Source organism: Chiloscyllium plagiosum, chromosome 39 (assembly GCF_004010195.1).
Source record: "Chiloscyllium plagiosum isolate BGI_BamShark_2017 chromosome 39, ASM401019v2, whole genome shotgun sequence".
In the NCBI taxonomy this organism is placed as follows: Eukaryota; Metazoa; Chordata; class Chondrichthyes; order Orectolobiformes; family Hemiscylliidae; genus Chiloscyllium; species Chiloscyllium plagiosum.
Genome location: NC_057748.1, coordinates 18838668 through 18858609, shown reverse-complemented (window position 1 = coordinate 18858609; position 19942 = coordinate 18838668). Strand labels below are relative to the sequence as shown.

Sequence of the window (19942 nt, the reverse complement as noted above, 5' to 3'; positions counted from 1 at the left end):
ATTTCACCAACGGGGGTGAAGTCCTTCAGAATACTAAGCAGGTCCAAATGGGACCAGTGGTGTTGACCAAGTCATGTAACTCAGAGCCAGGGTGGCCCACGCACAAGTTATTCTTCGAAAACGTGATGGCTGTATTCTTGTGCAACCTTGCGTTATAGAAAAATCACACTTCAAGATCAGAGCTTAAAGTGTTGGCAATGCAATCGCATTACACCCAACGTGTTTTAAAAGTTCGCACTTTAGAAACAATGTCCCCAATTCACAAATCATGTTATAGAAAATTCACATTAACGAAACACGTGTTACAGTAGAGCAACCTGTAGAAGACAACAGCAGCTTCACAGGGCACTGATAGCCAGAGAGGATGAATAACAGGGGAAACTACCCTAGAAAAGGGTCCTGAGACAAGTAGATGGTCATCTAGGAATCACCATCCCCTGAGAGAATGATCATGTCAATGTCAACAAAGGAAGGGTTGTTTTCTTTTGCAAACACTCCTGAGGATGTATATATGTTAGCTACAATGCTTGTAAAATAGTTATAATTGTTGGATGTATATATATTGATAGGAGAGTATGGAAGTAAAGGGACAGGGATGTGTGTTGCCCCTCTAAGATAGCAGGTCAGGTAACCCAGAGGCAGGAATTAGAGGGGCAGTCCAAGAACTAACCATGGAATTGAGAGGACAATAAAGCATTCCCTGTTATAGTTTACCCTCTGTTTACCTCGTGTTCTATTTATGGTTCTACTGAATCATAACTATAACAAAACAAAAAAGAGAAAATCACAGAAAATTCAATACTGAACTTACACACTCTGGAGTTATGGAATATCTCAATAACAGTAAGACTACTGCAAATCTGAAGTGCTTACAAAAATGATGATTACTAAATCTCCCAGCTTGAACTAGAAGGTAAAGATATAATACCCAAGTTTAAACTTCTGAAGCAAACAAGGCAGCTGCACTTCATGACAGCAGTGGGAGAACTGAATAAGCAAGCACTTGAAATACTGATAGCAGTTGGAAATGAAGGGTTACACTGAATCAATATTTCTGGTTTATCTGAAGAGGAGAGAAAGATTCTGCAAATGTATGGAAAAATGCCAGAAGATCAACTTCATGTGTGAAATTTTCAAATTCCTAATTGAGAATAATGTCCTACAGGCAACAGCCACAGTAAAGCAATTGATCATTTTGTTTATAGATGCGATAACAAAGAAGACAGATGCAATTTTCCAGAAACTGAACTGTTGGATTAATTAATAGAATTGGTAATTGCTTTAATACCTACCAGAATATTTGTAAAAGAACATTTTGAGAAAAAAAGTCACAGTATTGATACATTGCTAGAATATGATAGAAAATACTAAGCGATCATAGCCAGACCACAACAACTACAAGCACTAGATGTGGTCAATAAGGATTCAAATGGAACGGGCTCCTCCTGAATCATGTTGGGGCCAGAGTCCTGGCAAAGTGCATAACTAAGGCAGCAGACAGTAAATAGTGACACGCAGGGTGAGGGTGAGTTGGAGGTGGGATGGGAGTGGGGTGTGTTGTCAGTTGCATGGACAATTATAAAATTAAAGGTAAAGGAAAAGAACGTTTTGCTGGTTAACTATGGGGTTAATTATTACCAGAAAATAAAAGGAAGGGACAGAATGTGTAAATGTTATATTGTACCGATATACCATAAAATTCCAGGGAAACTTGATAATTGAGTATACTTAAAGGCTTTGTATCTGAATGCACAAAGTATTTGAAATAAGCTAGATGAACTAATGGCATAAATGGAGGTGACAAGAGTTTCAAACTAGATAAAAGATTAGAGGGCTCAGGAGAGGTTATTAAAGTATACAGAACAAGTAATAGGATAGACAGTACGGAAAGTGTCAAGAATCGAACTTCAGGCACAACAGGTTAGCAGACAAATATTACGGGGGAGGGGGTGGGCTGTCCATGCAGCACTGAGGGTGTTGCCCTTCAATGTGTGTGGTATATGAAACGAGGTAAATGAAATTGTTGTGCAGATTGAATTGGGGGTATGATGTTATGGACATCAGGTATACATCCTATCAAAAGGACAGGCAGATGAGCAGAGGGGGTAGGATTTCCTTGTCAGTAAGAAATGAAATTAAGTTAATAACGAGAAACGATATAGAGTCAGAAGATACAGAATCTGTGTGGGTAGATTTAAATGTTACGAAGTTGTGTAGAGTAATCGTGAACTGAATGGCAGGAATCTGTTTGTTAAATAAAAGGGGGGAAAAGTGCATGGTTCTTTTAAGATGTAAAGTGCTTTTCTAAGCTAAGAGACTTATACAGAAAATTGTGTCTGTAAATCACTGTAGATTACAGACACGTAATTGAAATTGAAACAGATATTAACTGATTGTGTGATTGGAAACCTTAGGCTTATTTTGATATTTTGGCAACTAGCACGCATCAGCCAATTAACTTAAGCCAAGCACTTTAAATTGAAAACCGAGCATAAGAGGTACAGTTAGTAAGTTTGCAGATGACACCAAAATTGGAGGTGTAGTGGACAGTGAAGAGGGTTACCTCAGATTACAACAGGATCTTGACCAGATTGGCCAATGTCAGAGTATTGAGTACAGGAGTTGGGAGGTCATGTTGCGGCTGTACAGGACATTGGTTAGGCCACTGTTGGAATATTGCGTGCAATTCTGGTCTCCTTTCTATCGGAAAGCTGTTGTGAAACTTGAAAGAGTTCAGAAAAGATTTACATGGATGTTGTTAGGGTTGGAGGATCTGAGCTACAGGGAGAGGCTGACGAGGGAGGGTTGGAGGATTTGAGCTATCGGGAGAGGCTGAACAGGCAGGGGCTGTTTTCCCTGGAGCGTCGGAGGCTAAGTGGAGACCTTATAGAGGTTTACAAAATTATGAGGGGCATGGATAGGGTAAATAGGCAAAGTCTTTTCCCTGGGGTTAGGGAGTTCAGAACTGAAGGGCATAGATTTAGGGTAAGAGGGGAAAGATACAAAAGAGACCTAAGGGACAACTTTTTCATGCAGAGGGTGGTACGTGCATGGAATGAGCTGCCAGAGGAAGTGGTGGAGGCTGGTACAATTGCAACATTTAAGAGGCATTTGGATAGGTATATGAATAGGAAGGGTTTGGAGGGATATGGGCCGGGTGCTGGCAGGTAGGACTAGATTGGGTTGGGATATCTGGTTGGCATGGACGGGTTGGACCGAAGGGTCTGTTTCCATGCTGTCCATCTCTATGAGTCTATAACTGAATTTAAATCTGATAGTTTTGATAACCTCAGACCAATGTTAATGTATGAAAATTGATACGTCATCCAAGGTATATAAGGAGAGGGCTTTTGAAAATTGGGGTGAGAGCAAACTGTCATCTGAGAAATAAACATCTAGCTCCCACAAGAAACCTCTAAACTCTTTGCACCATCTACCCATAAAAGGTAGCACAACACTTCAAGTTAAGAGTCCTACATTGAATTAGATTTTAGATTAGATTACTTACAGTGTGGAAACAGGCCCTTCGGCCCAACAAGTCCACACCGACCCGCCGAAGCGCAACCCACCCATACCCCTACATTTACCCCTTACCTAACACTACGGGCAAATTAGCATGGCCAATTCACCTGACCTGCACATCTTTGGACTGTGGAAGGAAACCGGAGCACCCGGAGGAAACCCACGCAGACACGGGGAGAACGTGCAAACTCCACACAGTCAGTCGCCTGAGGCGGGAATTGAACCCGGGTCTCTGGCACAGAGATAACATCACTGACAATAGGAAAGGTGGAAGAAAGGCATTTATGACTGGAGGGATGGTGGAGAAGGCAGAGCACGTGAGTAAAATTTTGTTCAGTAAGCAAATAGTAGTTAGATGGGCAACTGTTCGGTTTGTTAGTGATTCTGTTAATTTGTTCACTGTAAGAGTTAAATTAATAAATTGTTACCTGCTGCTTACAATGAATAGCGAATTAATTTTCTTTCATTTAACCACTCTTTTTAACAGATTATAAAGGGGAGGCAAGCTTCTCTGGCTGTTTCAGTTTTAGTTATCACAGGGGTTCACCCTTTCCCCTTTATAACATGAGGAAGCTCAAAGGAAAGAACATAACCTAATGGGAGTTATGTACAGGTCTCCTAGCAATGGTCAGGATGTGCGCAAAAAATAAATCAGGAGAGAGAAAAGGTACGTAAGAAAGGTTCTATTACAATAATGATGGGGGACTTCAATATGCAGGAGAACTAGGAAAATCAGGTTGGACCCGAAGGAAAAGAATTTGTGGAATTTCTAAAAGATGGGTTTTTTGGGAGCAGCTTGTGGTAGGGCCCAGAAGGGAAGTCATAGACAGGATAACAGCTGAAGAAAATGATATGGTGAAGATTAGTGGGAAGCCAGAGGATTTATAAACCAGCCTAGGACAACTAAAAAGGGGCAAAAGAATACAATATGAAAGTAAGCTAGCTAGCAATATAAAAAAAGATTGCAAGAGTATTTTTAGCTATATAAAAATTGAGAGAGAGACAGAGAGAGACTCAGAAAATGAGGCTGGTAAAGTAGTAATGGGGAATAAAGAAATGGCAGAAGAATTAAATCAGTACTTTTCATTAGTCTTCATGGTGGAAAACACCAGCAACATACCAGAGCTTCAAGAGTGTCGGGGGCTTCTTTTATATTATTAGCTAGCTAACTCTCCTATTTCATCTTCCCCCCACCTTGTTACTTTTTTAGTATGGTGGCCACCACTAAGGAGAACCAACTGGGGAAGCTGAAAGGTCTGAAGTTGGATAACTCATCTAAACTGGTTGGACTACTCCCCAGGGTTCTGAAGGAGACATTGGTGGTGATCTCTTGGGAATAACTAGAATCAGGGAGCATTCCAGAGACTGGAAAACAGTTTATTTCACACCCTTGTTTAAGAAGGGAGGAAGGCAGAAGACAGGATATTATAGGCCAGTTAGCCTAACCTTGGGCATTTAGAGTCCAAATTTTAGGATGAGATTGCAGAGTACTGTACTTGGAAGTGCGTGGTAAAATAGGGCTGAGTGAGCACAGCGTCATCAAGGTGAGATCATGCCTGATAAATCTATTAGAATTCTTTAAGGAATTAATGAGCAAGTTAGACAAAGGAGTCAGTGGATATGATCTATTTGGATTTCCAGAAGGCTTTTGACAAGGTGCCACATAGGAGGCTGCTAAATAAGAACTATGGTGTTAGGGGCAAGATACTGACATGGATAGAGGATTAGCTGACTGGCAGAAGGCAGAGTGTGAGGATAAAGGGGTCTTATTCAAAAGAGCAGCCAGTGGCTAGAGGATTTCCACAGGGGTCAATGTTGGGACTACAGCTATTCATGTTACAAATTAATGATCTAGACAAAGGAACGGGGGACATTGTTATTAAGTTTGCAGATGACACAAAGATGGATGGAGGGACAATGAGTGTTGAGGAGACTGGGAGTCTGCAGAAGGATTTGGACAGGCTAGAAGAGTGGGCAAAGAATGGCAAATGGAATACAATGTGGGAAAATGTGAGGTTATATGCTTTGGTAGGAAGAATAGACGTGAAGACTAAATGGGAAAAGCTTCGGAAATCTGAGGCACAAAAGGGACTTGGAAGTTCTAGTTCCAGGTCCTTTTAAAAATAACATGCAGGTTTAGTTGGTAGTTAGGAAGGCAAATGCAAAGTTAGCATTCATTTTGAGAAGGTTAGATTACAAGAGCAGGAATATACTGCTGAGGGTGTATAAGGCGCCGGTCAGAACTCATTTGGAATATAGTGAGTTTTGGGCCCCATATGTAAGGAATGATGTGCTAGTGTTGGAGAAGGCCCAGAGAAGGTTGACAAGAATGATCCCTGGCTTATCATATGACGTGGGTTGAGGATCTCTGCACTTGCTGGAGTTTAGAAAAATAAAGGGGAGGATCTCATTGAAATGATAGAATACTGTGAGGCCTGAGTAGATTGGACATAAAGAAGATGCTTCCATTAATAGAAGAGACTAGGGCCCAAGGGCACAGCCTCAGAGAAAAGACCACCCTTTAGAACCGTGAGTCTATGGAACTCATTACTGCAGAGGCCAAATCGTTGAGTGTGGGTTTAAGACGGAGACAGATAGATTCTTGATTAGCAAGAGGATCAAGGGTTACAGGGAGAAGGAAGGAGAATGGGGCTGGAATACAAAAAGAACAATCAATACACTGACAACACATCAAGAACAGCCAAGGGTGAAATCCACATCTCTGAAAAATTACATCGTAAGATTTGAAAGGGTAACGAAACTAGAGTCATAAATTAATACAGCATGGAAACAGACCCATTCAGTCCAATCAGCCCACGCCGACCATGTTCCCAAACTAAACTAGCCCCACCTGCCTACTTTTGGCCCAAATCCCTCCAAACTTTTTTTTGACAGATATTTTTATTGAAGTAAAAGACATTTCTTTTATAACATATTATTACAAACTTACAAAATAATACACACAAATACAAGCATTAATATACAATTAGATATTAAATAAATAATGGCCAAAACATAGCAAAGAGAAAATATAAAGAGAAAAAAAACTCAATTAATCTAAACTACGAATCTAACCTATAACTAATCAGAACGTATAATAAAATATCTTACATTACTTAAAAGGAAATAAAAAAGGGATAACATAATAATTAAATAATGAGGTACACGTTCAGGACGAATTAACATCAAGTCATAATAAAGCCCATATTCGTACGGGATTCCTCCCCCCCCGGGGTCCCCGGACCAGCCAGAACCGTTACCACAACTAGATAAAAGCCCTTGACAAAATGGCCGAGATATCTGTATCGATATAGTTCAGAAAGGGCTGCCATATTTTATAAAATAATTCAGGTTTTTAGTGCAACATATTTATAAGGAAGTCAAGGGGAATACATTCCATGACCCACCTATACCAATTCAAAAGTCCTGGAGGGCCCTCAGCTACCCAGTTTATTAAGAAATGTTTCCTTGCACAAAAGGAAAGAATGGAGAATATTTTTTTCCCGTGCACATCTAGGGAGGGCAGGCTAGAAAAGCCCAGGAGAAGAGATACAGAATCCACCCTAATTTCTGCTCCCAATGTGTCTGTCAGAGCACTTGCTACTCTGACCCAGTATTTGGGAATCTTGTGACATGTCCATAAGCAGTGTATGAGAGTGCTGACCTCTATTTTACATTTAGGACACATTGGAGATGCTCCTGCCCTAAATTTTGCCAATCGTTCCGGTGCTATATGAGTCCTATGGAGTATCTTTATTTGAGTAGCTTGGGTTCTGTTACATATAGAGATCTTTCTGGCATTTTCCCAAATGTCGTCCCACATTTCTGAAGAGATTTCCAACCCCAATTCCTGATTCCATGTTTTAAACAATCTTTTCATGTCTTCTGATACTACGTTATGTAGTGAATGACAGAGAGTGTTGACTGAGGGTAAACCCATTGGCCAAAACACTCTTCGTTCCCTATCTGATTTATAAGAGCAATCTAATAACGTAGTCTTCTTCTGTATGTAATCTCGAATTTGGAAGTACCGAAAGAGGTCTCCATTAGGTAGTCCAAAATTCTGGTGTAGCTGTTCAAAAGACATCATAGCCTCCCTATCGAACAGACCCCCTAAGCAAGATATACCCCTGGACCTCCAGAATTTAAATGTGGCGTCTGTGAGTCCCAGTTGGGAACCCCATGCTCCCACTAAAGGAGTATAAGGGGAGGTTTTTTGTGAGTTGCCCTTGTTTTGCCGCATTATCCTCCAGGCTTTAATTGCGTTTAATACAATAGGGTTTTTACAATCGTCCATAATGGCTTTCATTTTATCTAAAAATAGGAGATTAATAAGGGGGCACTTTGCTTGAGAGGTCTCGATCTCCATCCAGATTGATTGCGTGTCACACGAGAACCAATCAGCTATGTAGCTTAATAGAGAACTCAGCTGATACTTCCTAAAGTCTGGAAAATCCAGCCCTCCCCTTGCTTGTGGAAGCTGCAGCTTCCTTAACTTAATAAGGGGCCGTCTATGGTTCCAAACGAAAGAACCAAGCCAACCATATAGTTTGCACAATGCCATCCTCGGTAGCATCACAGGGAGCATTCTCATAGGGTATAGGAGACGGGGCAAGGTATTCATTTTAATTAGAGCTATTCTGCCTAACCAAGATATTGGAAGATCCACCCAACGTTGAAGGTTCTGCCTTATCCTCTCCAGTAGATATACAAAATTGGCTTTATACAACTGGCCAAACATTGGGGTGATAAAAATACCTAAATATAAAAAACCTTCCAGGCACCACCAAAAGGGAAAGCGAGATCCGTCTGATAAGTAGGACATACTAGCGAGACCGCCCATCGGCATTACCTCCGATTTTGTGAAATTAATTTTGTAACCTGAAAACGCACTAAATAAATAAATAAAGGATTACTGAAAAAAAGGAGAACATCATCTGCATAAAAGGGAATTTTATGTTTACCCGTACCAACCCTTGGGGCTATTATATTAGAATCAGCCCGTATAGCTTCCGCTAGTGGCTCAATTATTAGCATAAATAATAGCAGTGAGAGAAGACAACCCTGACAGCAGACCCTACCCACACTGAAGGTATCCGAGTCTAAGCCATTGGTAATCACAGCTGCTTTGGGGTCATTATACAATATTGAGACCCATTTAGTGAATATCTTTCTGACACTGAATTTTTCCAGTGTGTAAAACAGGTATGACCATTCAACCCAGTAAAATGCCTTCTCTGCATCCAACGAGACTACTATTCCCGGTATTCTTTCTTGATGACAGATTTGAATCACATTCAAAACCCTTCTAATATTATTAGATGATCTACAGCCCTTGATAAACCCTGTCTGGTCCTGTTTTACGATGTGTGGTAACACCCTCTCCAACTTCAATGCTGATGTTTTAGAAAGAATTTTAAAATCTACATTTAATAGAGATATTGGTCTGTATGATGCGCAATCTTCTGGGGTCTTTCCTTTTTTGAGAATGAGAGAGATATTCACCTCTCTCAACGAAGGGGGGAGGCAGCCCTGACCATATGAGTAATTATACATGTCTATAAGTGGACCAGCTAGTACTCCTGTAAACTCATTGTAGAATTCGACTTGGAATCCATCTGGAACAGGTGCTTTACCGCTCTGAAGCTGCTTGATTGCGTCAAGTACCTCCTGGGTTGTCAGGGGAGTATTCAAAATCAACACCTGTTCCGGGGTTAAGCCCAGAAAGGCCAGGCTTTTAAAAAAGGACTCCATTTTCCTAGCTCTGTCTTCACAATCCTGCAATTTATACAAATCAGAGTAAAACTCTCTGAAGATTGGGTTGATTCTTTTATGATCATGAGTCAAAGTATCAGCACTTTCCCTAATGGACATGATAGCTTGAGGGGCCTTTCTTTTTGCAAGATACGCTAGGTATCTACCAGGCTTATCGCCATATAATCTTTGCTTTTCAAATAATATTTCCCTCTTTGCCGTTTGGGTAAACGCAGTACTCAGAGCTGTCCTAAGGGCTGTAATCCTTTGTAATTTGGCAACAGAGGATCTATCAACATAAGCTATCTCAGCTGCCTTCAAGCAAGCCTCGAGTAGACGCTGTTGTTTTCCCTTTTGTTTTTTTTGGGTTGCCGAGTATGAAATAATCAGACCCTGTGCATAGGCCTTAATGGTCTCCCACATCACCGACGGGTTACTGGCCGCACCTGAGTTAATTTCCAAAAAGGTTTTGAATTCTTGAGAAAAATATTTTACGAATTTACTATCCTTCATTAAAAAAGAATCCATATGCCAATGTCGGGGGGTCGTTTCATTGTCCCTAGTCTTGGTTTCCATGTACACTGCAGCATGGTCAGAGATTATTATATTACCTATTTTACAGGATAGTGTATAATTCAGAAAGGTAGAGGGGGCAAAAAACATATCAATTCTAATGTGACACTTATGTGGATTAGAATTTTAAAAAATCTCTGCCTTGCGGGTGAAGGCACCTCTACATATCTACTAATCCTAGCTCCTTATTCAAATCCGCCAATTGTCTGGATCTAGGAGATGTACCCGCAGTACTCTTGGGTATCCTGTCTACCTCCGGGTCCATCATACAATTAAAATCTCCTCCTATAATTGTATAATGAGCCCCGAAAGCTATCAGTTTGGAGAATGCTTCATTATAAATTTGAAAGAGTGTGCCGGAGGACAATAAAGATTCAAAATCCCATACTCCTCTCCATTTATACGGGCTTTGATCAGTAGATACCGTCCAGATTCATCTTTTATCTGACTTAAGATTTTGAAAGGAAGGTTCTTCCAAATGAGAATGACTACTCCCCTACTTTTTGAACTAAAAGATGAAAAGAAGGCCTGATCAAATCCTTGCTGTTGTAATTTCAAGTGCTCTTTATCCAGTAAATGTGTCTCCTGTAAGAGAGCTATATCAACTCCTTCTTTTTTGAGGTTTGATAGTATTTTCTTCCTTTTGATTGGTGAATTACTCCCCTTGACATTCCAGGTGCACCACTTAATCGAATGACTAACCATAATTGTCCAGGCAAGTCGGAGACCCCCGGGAGGAAGAATCCCACCCAAAGTACCCCGAGCACAGAAAATTCACAAAAATAGAAATTCTTTAATGCACTCACGCTAATATAGTGAAAAACTATTTCTAAATAAGAAAAATATAAAGCACATTTAAAAGGCGATTTCCCCCTTGCTCCCAGGTATCTTCCTATCAGTAAATCCATCGTATCCTCTCCCAACCAGCGCCCCACCCTCAACCCAGGCACCACATAGTAAAATAAAGAAATTGCAGTGTGCTATAAAACTAAAGTTGAAAGTGAGCACCCCACCCCTCCACCCACACCAACGTCTAGATACATTTAGTAAAGGTAATACCAAGTATAAGCATGTAAAACTATAAAGTTACAATCTCAGCAGGTAATAACCAAGTATGATAACAGAAAAAGAAAGCCCTACTCTAAGAAAAAAAATGAGGTAGAACAGAGCAAACACCCTCTCCCACACGAATCAACTAAACCGCCCGGCTTATATAAATAAAGACGAAATTGCATACTGGAGAACAAATAAGACCCCCTCCCTACCCCCCCCCCCGGAGACGATATTAAACAATAAAGCAAATAAGAAGACAAAAAAGGGGGAAACCGGGGGCAAAACAGCCTCATTAACCACACGGATTAATTCTTACAGTCTCTTTAAGAGAGTCCAAAAATTCTTTGGCCATCTCCAGCGATCCAAAGATATAGACGAATCCTTTGTGGCTAAAATGCAGCGTCGCTGGGCAACGCAAGGAATACTGGATGTTTAAGTCATTTAGACACTTCTTCGTTTCATCAAACGCCCTGCTCTTGCAGACCAAAGCTGGGGAGATATCCTGGAACAGCATAATCCTAGATTCCTTATATGTCATGGCTGGGGGATCCTGGAGGCTTCCATGAGCATTTGCTTCTCTCTGTAACACTGAAGCCGGAACAGGGGCACTGGTCCGACCCGGGCCTGTGTATAGCAACCCGGTGGGCCCACTCTACCCGCACCTGGCCTGATCCAACCTCCAGGTTCAATATCTGAGGGAGCCACTGCTCCAAGAAGACTGTAAGGTGGTCTTCCTCTTCCCGTTCAGGAAGGCTCAGCAAACAAATATTTTTTCGGCAACCCTAATTCTCGAGGTCATTGATGATGTTCTTCTAAAGCCCGGACTCGTTATTTGAGAGTCCGGACCCGGCTGACTCTGCAGCGGGTTCCGGGGTTGCGGCCTTTAGCTCCGCCCCTCCAACGTGATGTCGATTTTTTCAATATCTCGGTCACGCTGCAAAAGCACGATTCCCATCTGGACCTGGATTCCTCTATGAAGACGTTGATCTTCTCCTGCAGCTTGTTAATTAAAGAAAACAGGCTCGCCACCATAGGTAGGTCCCCCGAGGTGGCTGCGGACGTCTCTGCGACTGCTGGAGGGGGAGGGGGTGGGGGAGGTGTTCCTGCTGCGAGCATTCTTTCCTTTAGTCATTTTAGCACTGCACCAAATTACTCAAGCTAGATGCAGAATGACCAAGTAAATTAGGTAAAAGTTACTTTGAATGGTTTGGAAGGTGTAGTAGAGGCGGGTGGCCCACTTTGCCTGAGTTTTGGGTGGAGTACTACAGACTCAGACTTGCTGGGTTGCCGCCATCTTGGATTCCTCAGCCCCCCCCCAAACGTTTAAACGTTGTAACTTGCATCCAGCACTTCCTCTGGCAGTTCATTTCATATACCAACCACTCTGTGTAAAACAAGTTGCCCCCATGTTTCTTTTGAGGCTTTCTCCTCTCACCTTTAAAATATGTCCCCTTAGTGTTGAACTTACCCATCTTAGGGAAAAAAACCTTCCCCCCCCAAATGTTTAAAAGTTGTAACTTGAATCCACCACTTCCTCTGGCAGTTCATTTCATATACCAACCACTCTGTGTAAAACAAGTTGCCCCCATGTCTCTTTTGAGGCTTTCTCCTCTCACCTTTAAAATATGTCCCCTTGGTGTTGAACGTACCCATCTTAGGGAAAAAACCTTTGCTATTCACCTTATCTATGCCCCTCGTGATTTTATAAACCTCTATAATGTGACCCCTCAACCTTCTATGCTCCAGTGAAGAAAGTCCCAGCTAATCCTGCCTATTTTTATAACTCCATTCCTGGCAACATCCTGGTAAATCTTTTTAGAACCCTCCCCAGTTTAATAATATTCTTCCTACAACAGGGCAACCAGAACTGCATGCAGTACTCCAAAAGAGGCCTCACCAATGTCCTGTACGACCTCAACATGATGTCCCAACGCCTATACTCAAAAGGGTCTGAGCAAAGAAGGCAAGTATGCTAAATGACTTCTTAACCACAATGTCTACTTGGGACTCAAATTTCAAAGAATTATGTACCTGAACCTCTAGGTCTCTCTGTTCTACAACATCACCCAGGGACCTACTATTAATTATCTAAGTTCTGCCTTTGTTTGTTTTACCAAAATCTAATATCTTGCATTTATCCAAATGAAACTCCATCTGCAACTCCTCAGTCCGCTGACCCATTTGATGAAGATTTCTTTGTAATCTTAGATAACCTTCTTAATTGTTTACTATACCATCAATTTTGTCATCACAAACTTACTAACCATACCTTCTATATACTCATCCAAATTATTTGTATGAATGACAAACAAAAATGGACCCAGTACTGATTCTCCTAGAACAACGCTGGTCACAAAAACAACTGAAAAACAAGCTTCCACCACCACCTTTTGTCTCCTACCATAAAGCCAATTTTGTACCCAGTTGGCAAACTCACCCTGAATCCCTGTGATCTAACTTTACTAACTGGTTTACTATGCAGAACCTTATCAAAGGCTTTACTAAGATCCAAGCAGAACCTACTGCTCTACCCTCATCAATCTTTTTGGTTACTTCCTCAAAAATCTCAATCAAGTTTAAGGGACATGATTTCCCTTACACAAAGGACAAGAAGTTGGATTTTAGTAAAACCTTTGAAAATAATTGTAAGGTAAATTAATTAATAAAGTTAGTTCACTTTCTTAAATAAAGGCACAATGTTAGCCACCCTCCAGTCCTTCGGCATCTCCCCCATGGATATAGATAATACAATTATTTCTGTTCGGGCGCCCGCAATGTCCTCCCTACTACTCACAATGTCTTGGGATACACTTGATCAGGTCTCGTAGATTTATCCACTTTTATGCTTTTCTAAGGCCTCCAGCACTTCCACTTCTATGTGAACTGTTTTCAAAACATCAATATTTATTTCCCTAAGTTTTCTAGTCTCCATTTCTTTCTCCAGTAAAAGCTGACAAAATATTCATTTAACATCTCCCCCATCTCCCTGAGGTTCAACACCAAGACTACGTCAATTTTTAAGGGAACCTATCCTCTCCCTCTAGTTGCTCTTTTAAGACCATAAGACATAGGAGCGGAAGTAAGGCCATTCGGCCCGAGTCCACTCCGCCATTCAATCATGGCTGATGGGCATTTCAACTCCACTTACCCGCATTCTCCCTGTAGCCCTTAATTCCTTGTGACATCAAGAATTTATCAATTTCTGCCTTGAAGACATTTAGCGTCCCAGCCTCCACTGCACTCTGTGGCAATGAATTCCACAGGCCCACCACTCTCTGGCTGAAGAAATGTCTCCGCATTTCTGTTCTGAATTTACCCCCTCTAATTCTAAGGCTGTGTCCACGGGTCCTAGTCTCCTCGCCTAACGGCTCTTAATGTTCTCGTAGAATCTCTTTGGAATATCCTTAACCTTAGCTGCTAAGGCTATCTCATATCCTCTCTTTGCCTTCCTGATTTCCTTCTTAAGAATGCTCCTACACTTTTTATACTCTTCAAGAGAATAATTTGATCCCAGTCATCTATGTTCAGTATATGATTCTTTTTTATTCTTGACTGGAATCTCAATATCTTTAGTCATCCATTTTCCCTAATCTTACCAGCATGGCCTTTCACTGTTTCACTACTGAAATGATATATGCATCCTCAGACTTTGTACTTTTATATTGTATAATGTTTATCTCTTTTGCCATAAAGTTTACTTTCCTTATCTCAGTCTAACTAATTTTGCTACTGGCTAATGTTTATGCACTTTCACCTTTAGTATATGAGATCTATCTTTTGGAAAGTAGGTGTAATATTATTAACAGTAGTGTTGCAGTAAGAGATCAATGTGCAATTATACCAAGAGCCAGGATGTCATCACATGATCACTTTGCATTGCACTACCCTAGAACATGGATGTGTTTAGAGATAAAGCTAAAAAGAATACCTGAACTGGAGAGTAAAACAGAGTTGACTATAGACTAAATAAACAGAAGACAGTGAAGAAGTTTATCTAAGGTAACAAAGGGATTTTGATCAATTGGGCCAACAGGCTGAGGAGTGGCACATGGAGTTTCATTTGGATAAATCTGAATAGGAAAGGTTTGGAGGGATATGGGCCAAATGGAGGCCAGTGGGACTAGTTTAGTTTGGGAAACTTGGTCGGCATGCACGAGTTGAACTGAAGGATTTGTTTCTATGCTGAATGACTCTATAACTCTAAGACATTTTCAAGTACAGCACAACCTCGGTTACCCGAACATCAATTATCCAAATTTTAGATGATCCGAAAAAGATCTCAAGGTCCTGTAAAAACATTATCCATTATCCGAACAATGAATTATCCAAACAAAATACTCCCTGCCGTCTCATTCGGATAATTGAGGTTGTTCTGTAAGTAGAATCAAAGTAACTAATTTCTGTTACATATAGACTGCAGTCAAATCCTCCATTTTTTAGATTAGATTAGATTACGGTGTGGAAACAGGCCCTACGGCCCAACAAGTCCACACCGACCCGCCGAAGCGAAACCCACCCATACCCCTACATTTACCCCTTACCTAACACTACAGGCAATTTAATATGGCCAATTCACCTGACCCTGCACATCTTTTTGGATGGTGGGAGGAAACTGGAGCACCCGGAGGAAACCCACGCAGACACGGGGAGAACGTGCAAACTCCACACAGTCAGTCGCCTGAGGCGGGAATTGAACCCGGGTCTTTGGCGCTGTGAGGCAGCAGTGCTAACCACTGTGCCACCGTGCCGCCCACAAATTTTGATTAAAACAGAAGTCAATTGAAATGGGCATCAGGTGGATTTTAGAACCAGGTTCATCTTAAGGTCAATGTTATGCCAGGTAGCTGTATAAGACCATATTCCAAGAAATATAAAGAGGGAAAAGAGTACAGGGCAAAGGTGCTGTAAAATTCACCCTAAGATTATTCACTATTTCATCTATCTGCTCCTCTACTTGACTGCTGTGAAGAATGAAGACACAGCAGTACAAAAGAGGCCTAGTTACAATAGATATTAATGAAAAATATATGTTGACTATTAGTAAACATCTCCCATCATTGGTACTTTCCCTGAGAGCAACTAATTGAGACCTGCAGTATGACACAGGTTTTTGTGCATCAATTACTTAAGGTTGTTCCAATAGTTATACTCACCAAAAGATGGAGCTGCCGTACACCTAAATAGTGAACACCTAGGCAGGGGGACGTTCTATAATTTTGATACTTCCCTGAGACAAGACATTTCATAAAATCCAAAATAATGGTATAGATTTTCTAAAATCTTGACAGTAATTTGGTTGAGTGGAATGTTTGCCAATTATTGAACTTATTTGATTTATTCCATTACTATGTCATAAGAATCTGGCTGATTCAATCTGCTGTAAAGGTTACTGCCAGAGTGATTTAGATGAAAGCCTATCTCATGATGCAGTCTATTGTTCATAATCCCATTTTATTATTAGAACTGATGAAGACCCTTCTGATGAAGTAATCAGACTCTGAACATTTCTTCTCGCAGATGCTGCCAGACCTGAGTCTCTCCAGCAAATTCTGCTATAGTTTTGGATCTCTAGCATCCACAGTTCTATACTTTCTTTGTACGCCCCATTTTATTCATGATGATCATGCAATCAAAGTAATTCAATTTGAAAATGAACCCAAAATCAGGCAGTTGTTATGGACCAGATCAGACCCCATCAAAATATTTTAAGAAGGTAGCCTAGACCCTAACCTTTTCTTATTTTTAAAGGCAAATGTGAAGTGAACCCACCAGATGCAATGTGACTGGCCAAAATACACAATGTTAAACAAAATACTATTTATTTATATATATATAACATTAAAATACAACCAAAGAAAGAGAAAATTTAGAACAACTACTCCACTTGAAAACTTAACAGAATAATAGATACAGTACCTATTACTAATTAACTGTTTCAATATAGTAACATCGCATAAACATACCCCTTGGCAAAAAAAAATCAGACCTAGTTTCTCACTTGCAGTTCTCCAATCTGGGAGGAAAAAACATCAAGAAAATTTAGAGGACATAGCAGCCAAAAGACATTCATTAAAGCTTCCAACTCTTTTGAAACCCCAAGAGCTTCTGCTTAAAGCTAAACTGCAAAACTAAAACAAAAAAAAAACTAGAAAGCCTGGTCTGTGAGATCTGGCCACACCCTGGCTGCTTCCATTGTTCCAATTTAAAAAAAAACAAGGCCTCACTAGCTGTTTACTCAAGTAGTCTTAAGTAGACAGCTCATGGCCACCGTCTTACAACCTCTCTTCAAAAAAAATCTAGGACAAAATAATCTCCTGAAAGCCACAGCATCATCATACTATCTATAAACAACTTGTCGTTCTGTCCTGTTGCTATATCTCCAACTGGTGTAGTTTTTTAAAAAAAATAGCCCATGATGCAATTATGTTTAACTCCATATTATGATTGATGTCATAAAATAAAAATTGTAGCAACTGTATTAATTACCTAGTTAATTGTCATAATACAATCAAAAAGTTTTTTTTTTCATTTACTTGTAGTACATGAATATTACTAGCGGGGCCAGCATTTATTGTGAATCCATAACTGCCTTTGAGAAGTTGATGGTGAGCTGCTTCTTGTGGTATAAATGTTATTTGTCATGTTTCAATCCAAATATGGATATTGTCCACATCTTGCTGCAGTTGGAAACTAGCCGCTTCAGTAACTCAGGAGTTGCAAATAGTGCTGAACATTGTGCAATCATCAGCGAACATCCTCACTTCTGACCTTAAGATGATGGGAAGATCATTGATGAAACAGCTGAAGATGACTGGGCCTGGGATACTACACTGAGCCACTAAAGGCTCATGTGACACAGTGGCAGTGCTCCTATCTCTAAGCCATGGAACCCAGGTTCAAGTCCCACCAGCTCTCGAGTCATGTAATAATAAATCAGAACAGGTTAATTATAAAATGTCTACCCTGAGCTCCTCCTGCAGAAACATTCTAGATCTGAGAAAATGAACCTCCAATAACCACAACTATTTTGTGCATCAGTTATGGCTCTAATCAGCAGAGTACTTACCCCAGATTCCCATTGATTCTAGTTTTGCTAGTGCTCCAGGATACCTGACTTGGTTAAATGTAGCCTTGATGTCAAGAGCATGCTCACCTCACCTCTGGAAATTAGCTAATTTGTTCATGTTTGAAACAAGGCTAGAGATTTACAAGTTGAGAATTCGTATTTCTTAATTGCAATTGGCCAAAGACAAATTGTTTCTGATAAAGTTATTTTCTTACAGAAACTTGAGTTCTACAGTCAGGTCAATTGAGTAGTTTGACTAAATCTTCTAACATTTGTTATGACTCCAATAATAATGGGACTTGATTTCCAGCACAGTGAGGAGTGACATATCACATTAGAGTTATTTGCATATTGACCTCACAGTCCCAAGAAGTAAATTCTTGAACTCAGGTGACTGGTATTAATTCAATGTAAGTGAATGGGTTTTGAATGAGTCAAAACGATTGCCCATTATGCACAGTATACAAAATGCAACAATTCCTTTAAAATAAAATACATCTTACAACTAGCTTCAGTGGCTATAGAATTAAGGTTAAAAATTCCACAATGCTCTTTTGTTGTGTATTCTCTATCCAAACCATAGAATTATAGGTTGATACAACATAGGAAGTTATTAGGATAAACGTGCCAGTGGTAAAGCTATTCAATTATTTCCTCTCCTCTTTTCTTAAAACCCTGCGAAATGCCTTCCACTCATCTTTGCTCCAATTCCATTTCAAAAGCTGTTACTGAATCTCCACCCTTTCAGGCAGTGTAATCCAGTTCATCATAATACACTATATAAATTCTTTTCCCTCATCTCTCATCTGGTTTTATTGCCAAACAGCCTAAATCTGTGTCCTCTGAGAACTGGCCTTTCTATCACTGGAATCAGATTTTCTTTCTTTACTCTATGAAGACAATTGGTGATTTTGACCAAGTTCATCAAATTTCCTGATTATCACTCAAATCTTCATGTTTGGTAAATTAAAACTAAATGGATTTTTTCTAATTAAAATTTTGACACTTCTTACCATTACAATTGGGATACACAAAGTGTCGCAAACATTCAGCAGGAATTCTGAATACTTCTCCAACATGTTCTCACTTGCAATGCTTGGAGCTGTGAAAGCATTTCCTTGTACAGAAGGATCCTTCTGACAATCAACAGCTAATCTACAAAAACAAAATTGAGCATAAAGATGTTTTCTAACACACTTGCATAGTATACTGCCATTAAAAAAATTAAGGTATGTAAAAAGAGTTACTGTGTATCAGACCTATCAGAGAGATAGAACAGGCAGATGTGATTTTGGAGAAGGAGATAAGCAATGAGATAAGTGCATTTGAAATTTAAAAAGTCAATGGATTAAATGAACTAACCAAATTCAAAGATGATAAAATCTCTAGTCCAGATGCATTGAATTCACACATTTTAAAAGAATCTAGAAAAGAGTTGGCAGGGGCATTATACACAAAATATTAATATGTAAAAAGAAATTGTGCCAGAATGATGGATAACTAATATAAAGCTTTATTGCAAGATTTGGGGGGGGGGGGGGGGTTAGATGATGTCTAGGGGAATACAGAGCAATCAGCTTAACATTAGTGACAAGAGAAATAATGGAATCCCTACTAAAGGTATTGGAAGAACATCCAGAAACAAAATTTATAACAAAGTAAGCACAGATTTGAAAAAGGAAAATCTAGATTTACAGCACAGAAAAAGGCAAATCAGCCCATTAAATCTGTGCCAGTCAAAAACAACCAATTAAGTATTCTCGACCAGCTTTAAGATCACTGACTTCTGAAACAAGGTGCCAGCTTGTATATGACAGCAAAATCACTGCAAATGTCTAAAATGGGATTGCATATACTACTATCACTGCTTAGGATGTTGAGTGCAATAGCTAATGTGACTCTTCTGATATCTCCCCATGCCCCACCACCAGCAAAAGCTGAACTAAATTCTAAATCCACAGTTTGCTTCTCAGG

General features: G+C 40.1%; 1 protein-coding gene across 1 annotated transcript in view; it reads right to left on the bottom strand.

Moving 5' to 3' along the window:
* Positions 1–19942, bottom strand: part of LOC122542027 (meiosis inhibitor protein 1-like) — a 187688-nt gene that overhangs the window by 86072 nt on the left and 81674 nt on the right. Inside the window, exon 15 of the mRNA XM_043679317.1 lies at positions 18982–19123. Within this exon, the coding sequence (XP_043535252.1) occupies positions 18982–19123 (142 nt within the window). The remainder of the gene's footprint in view (positions 1–18981; positions 19124–19942) is intronic.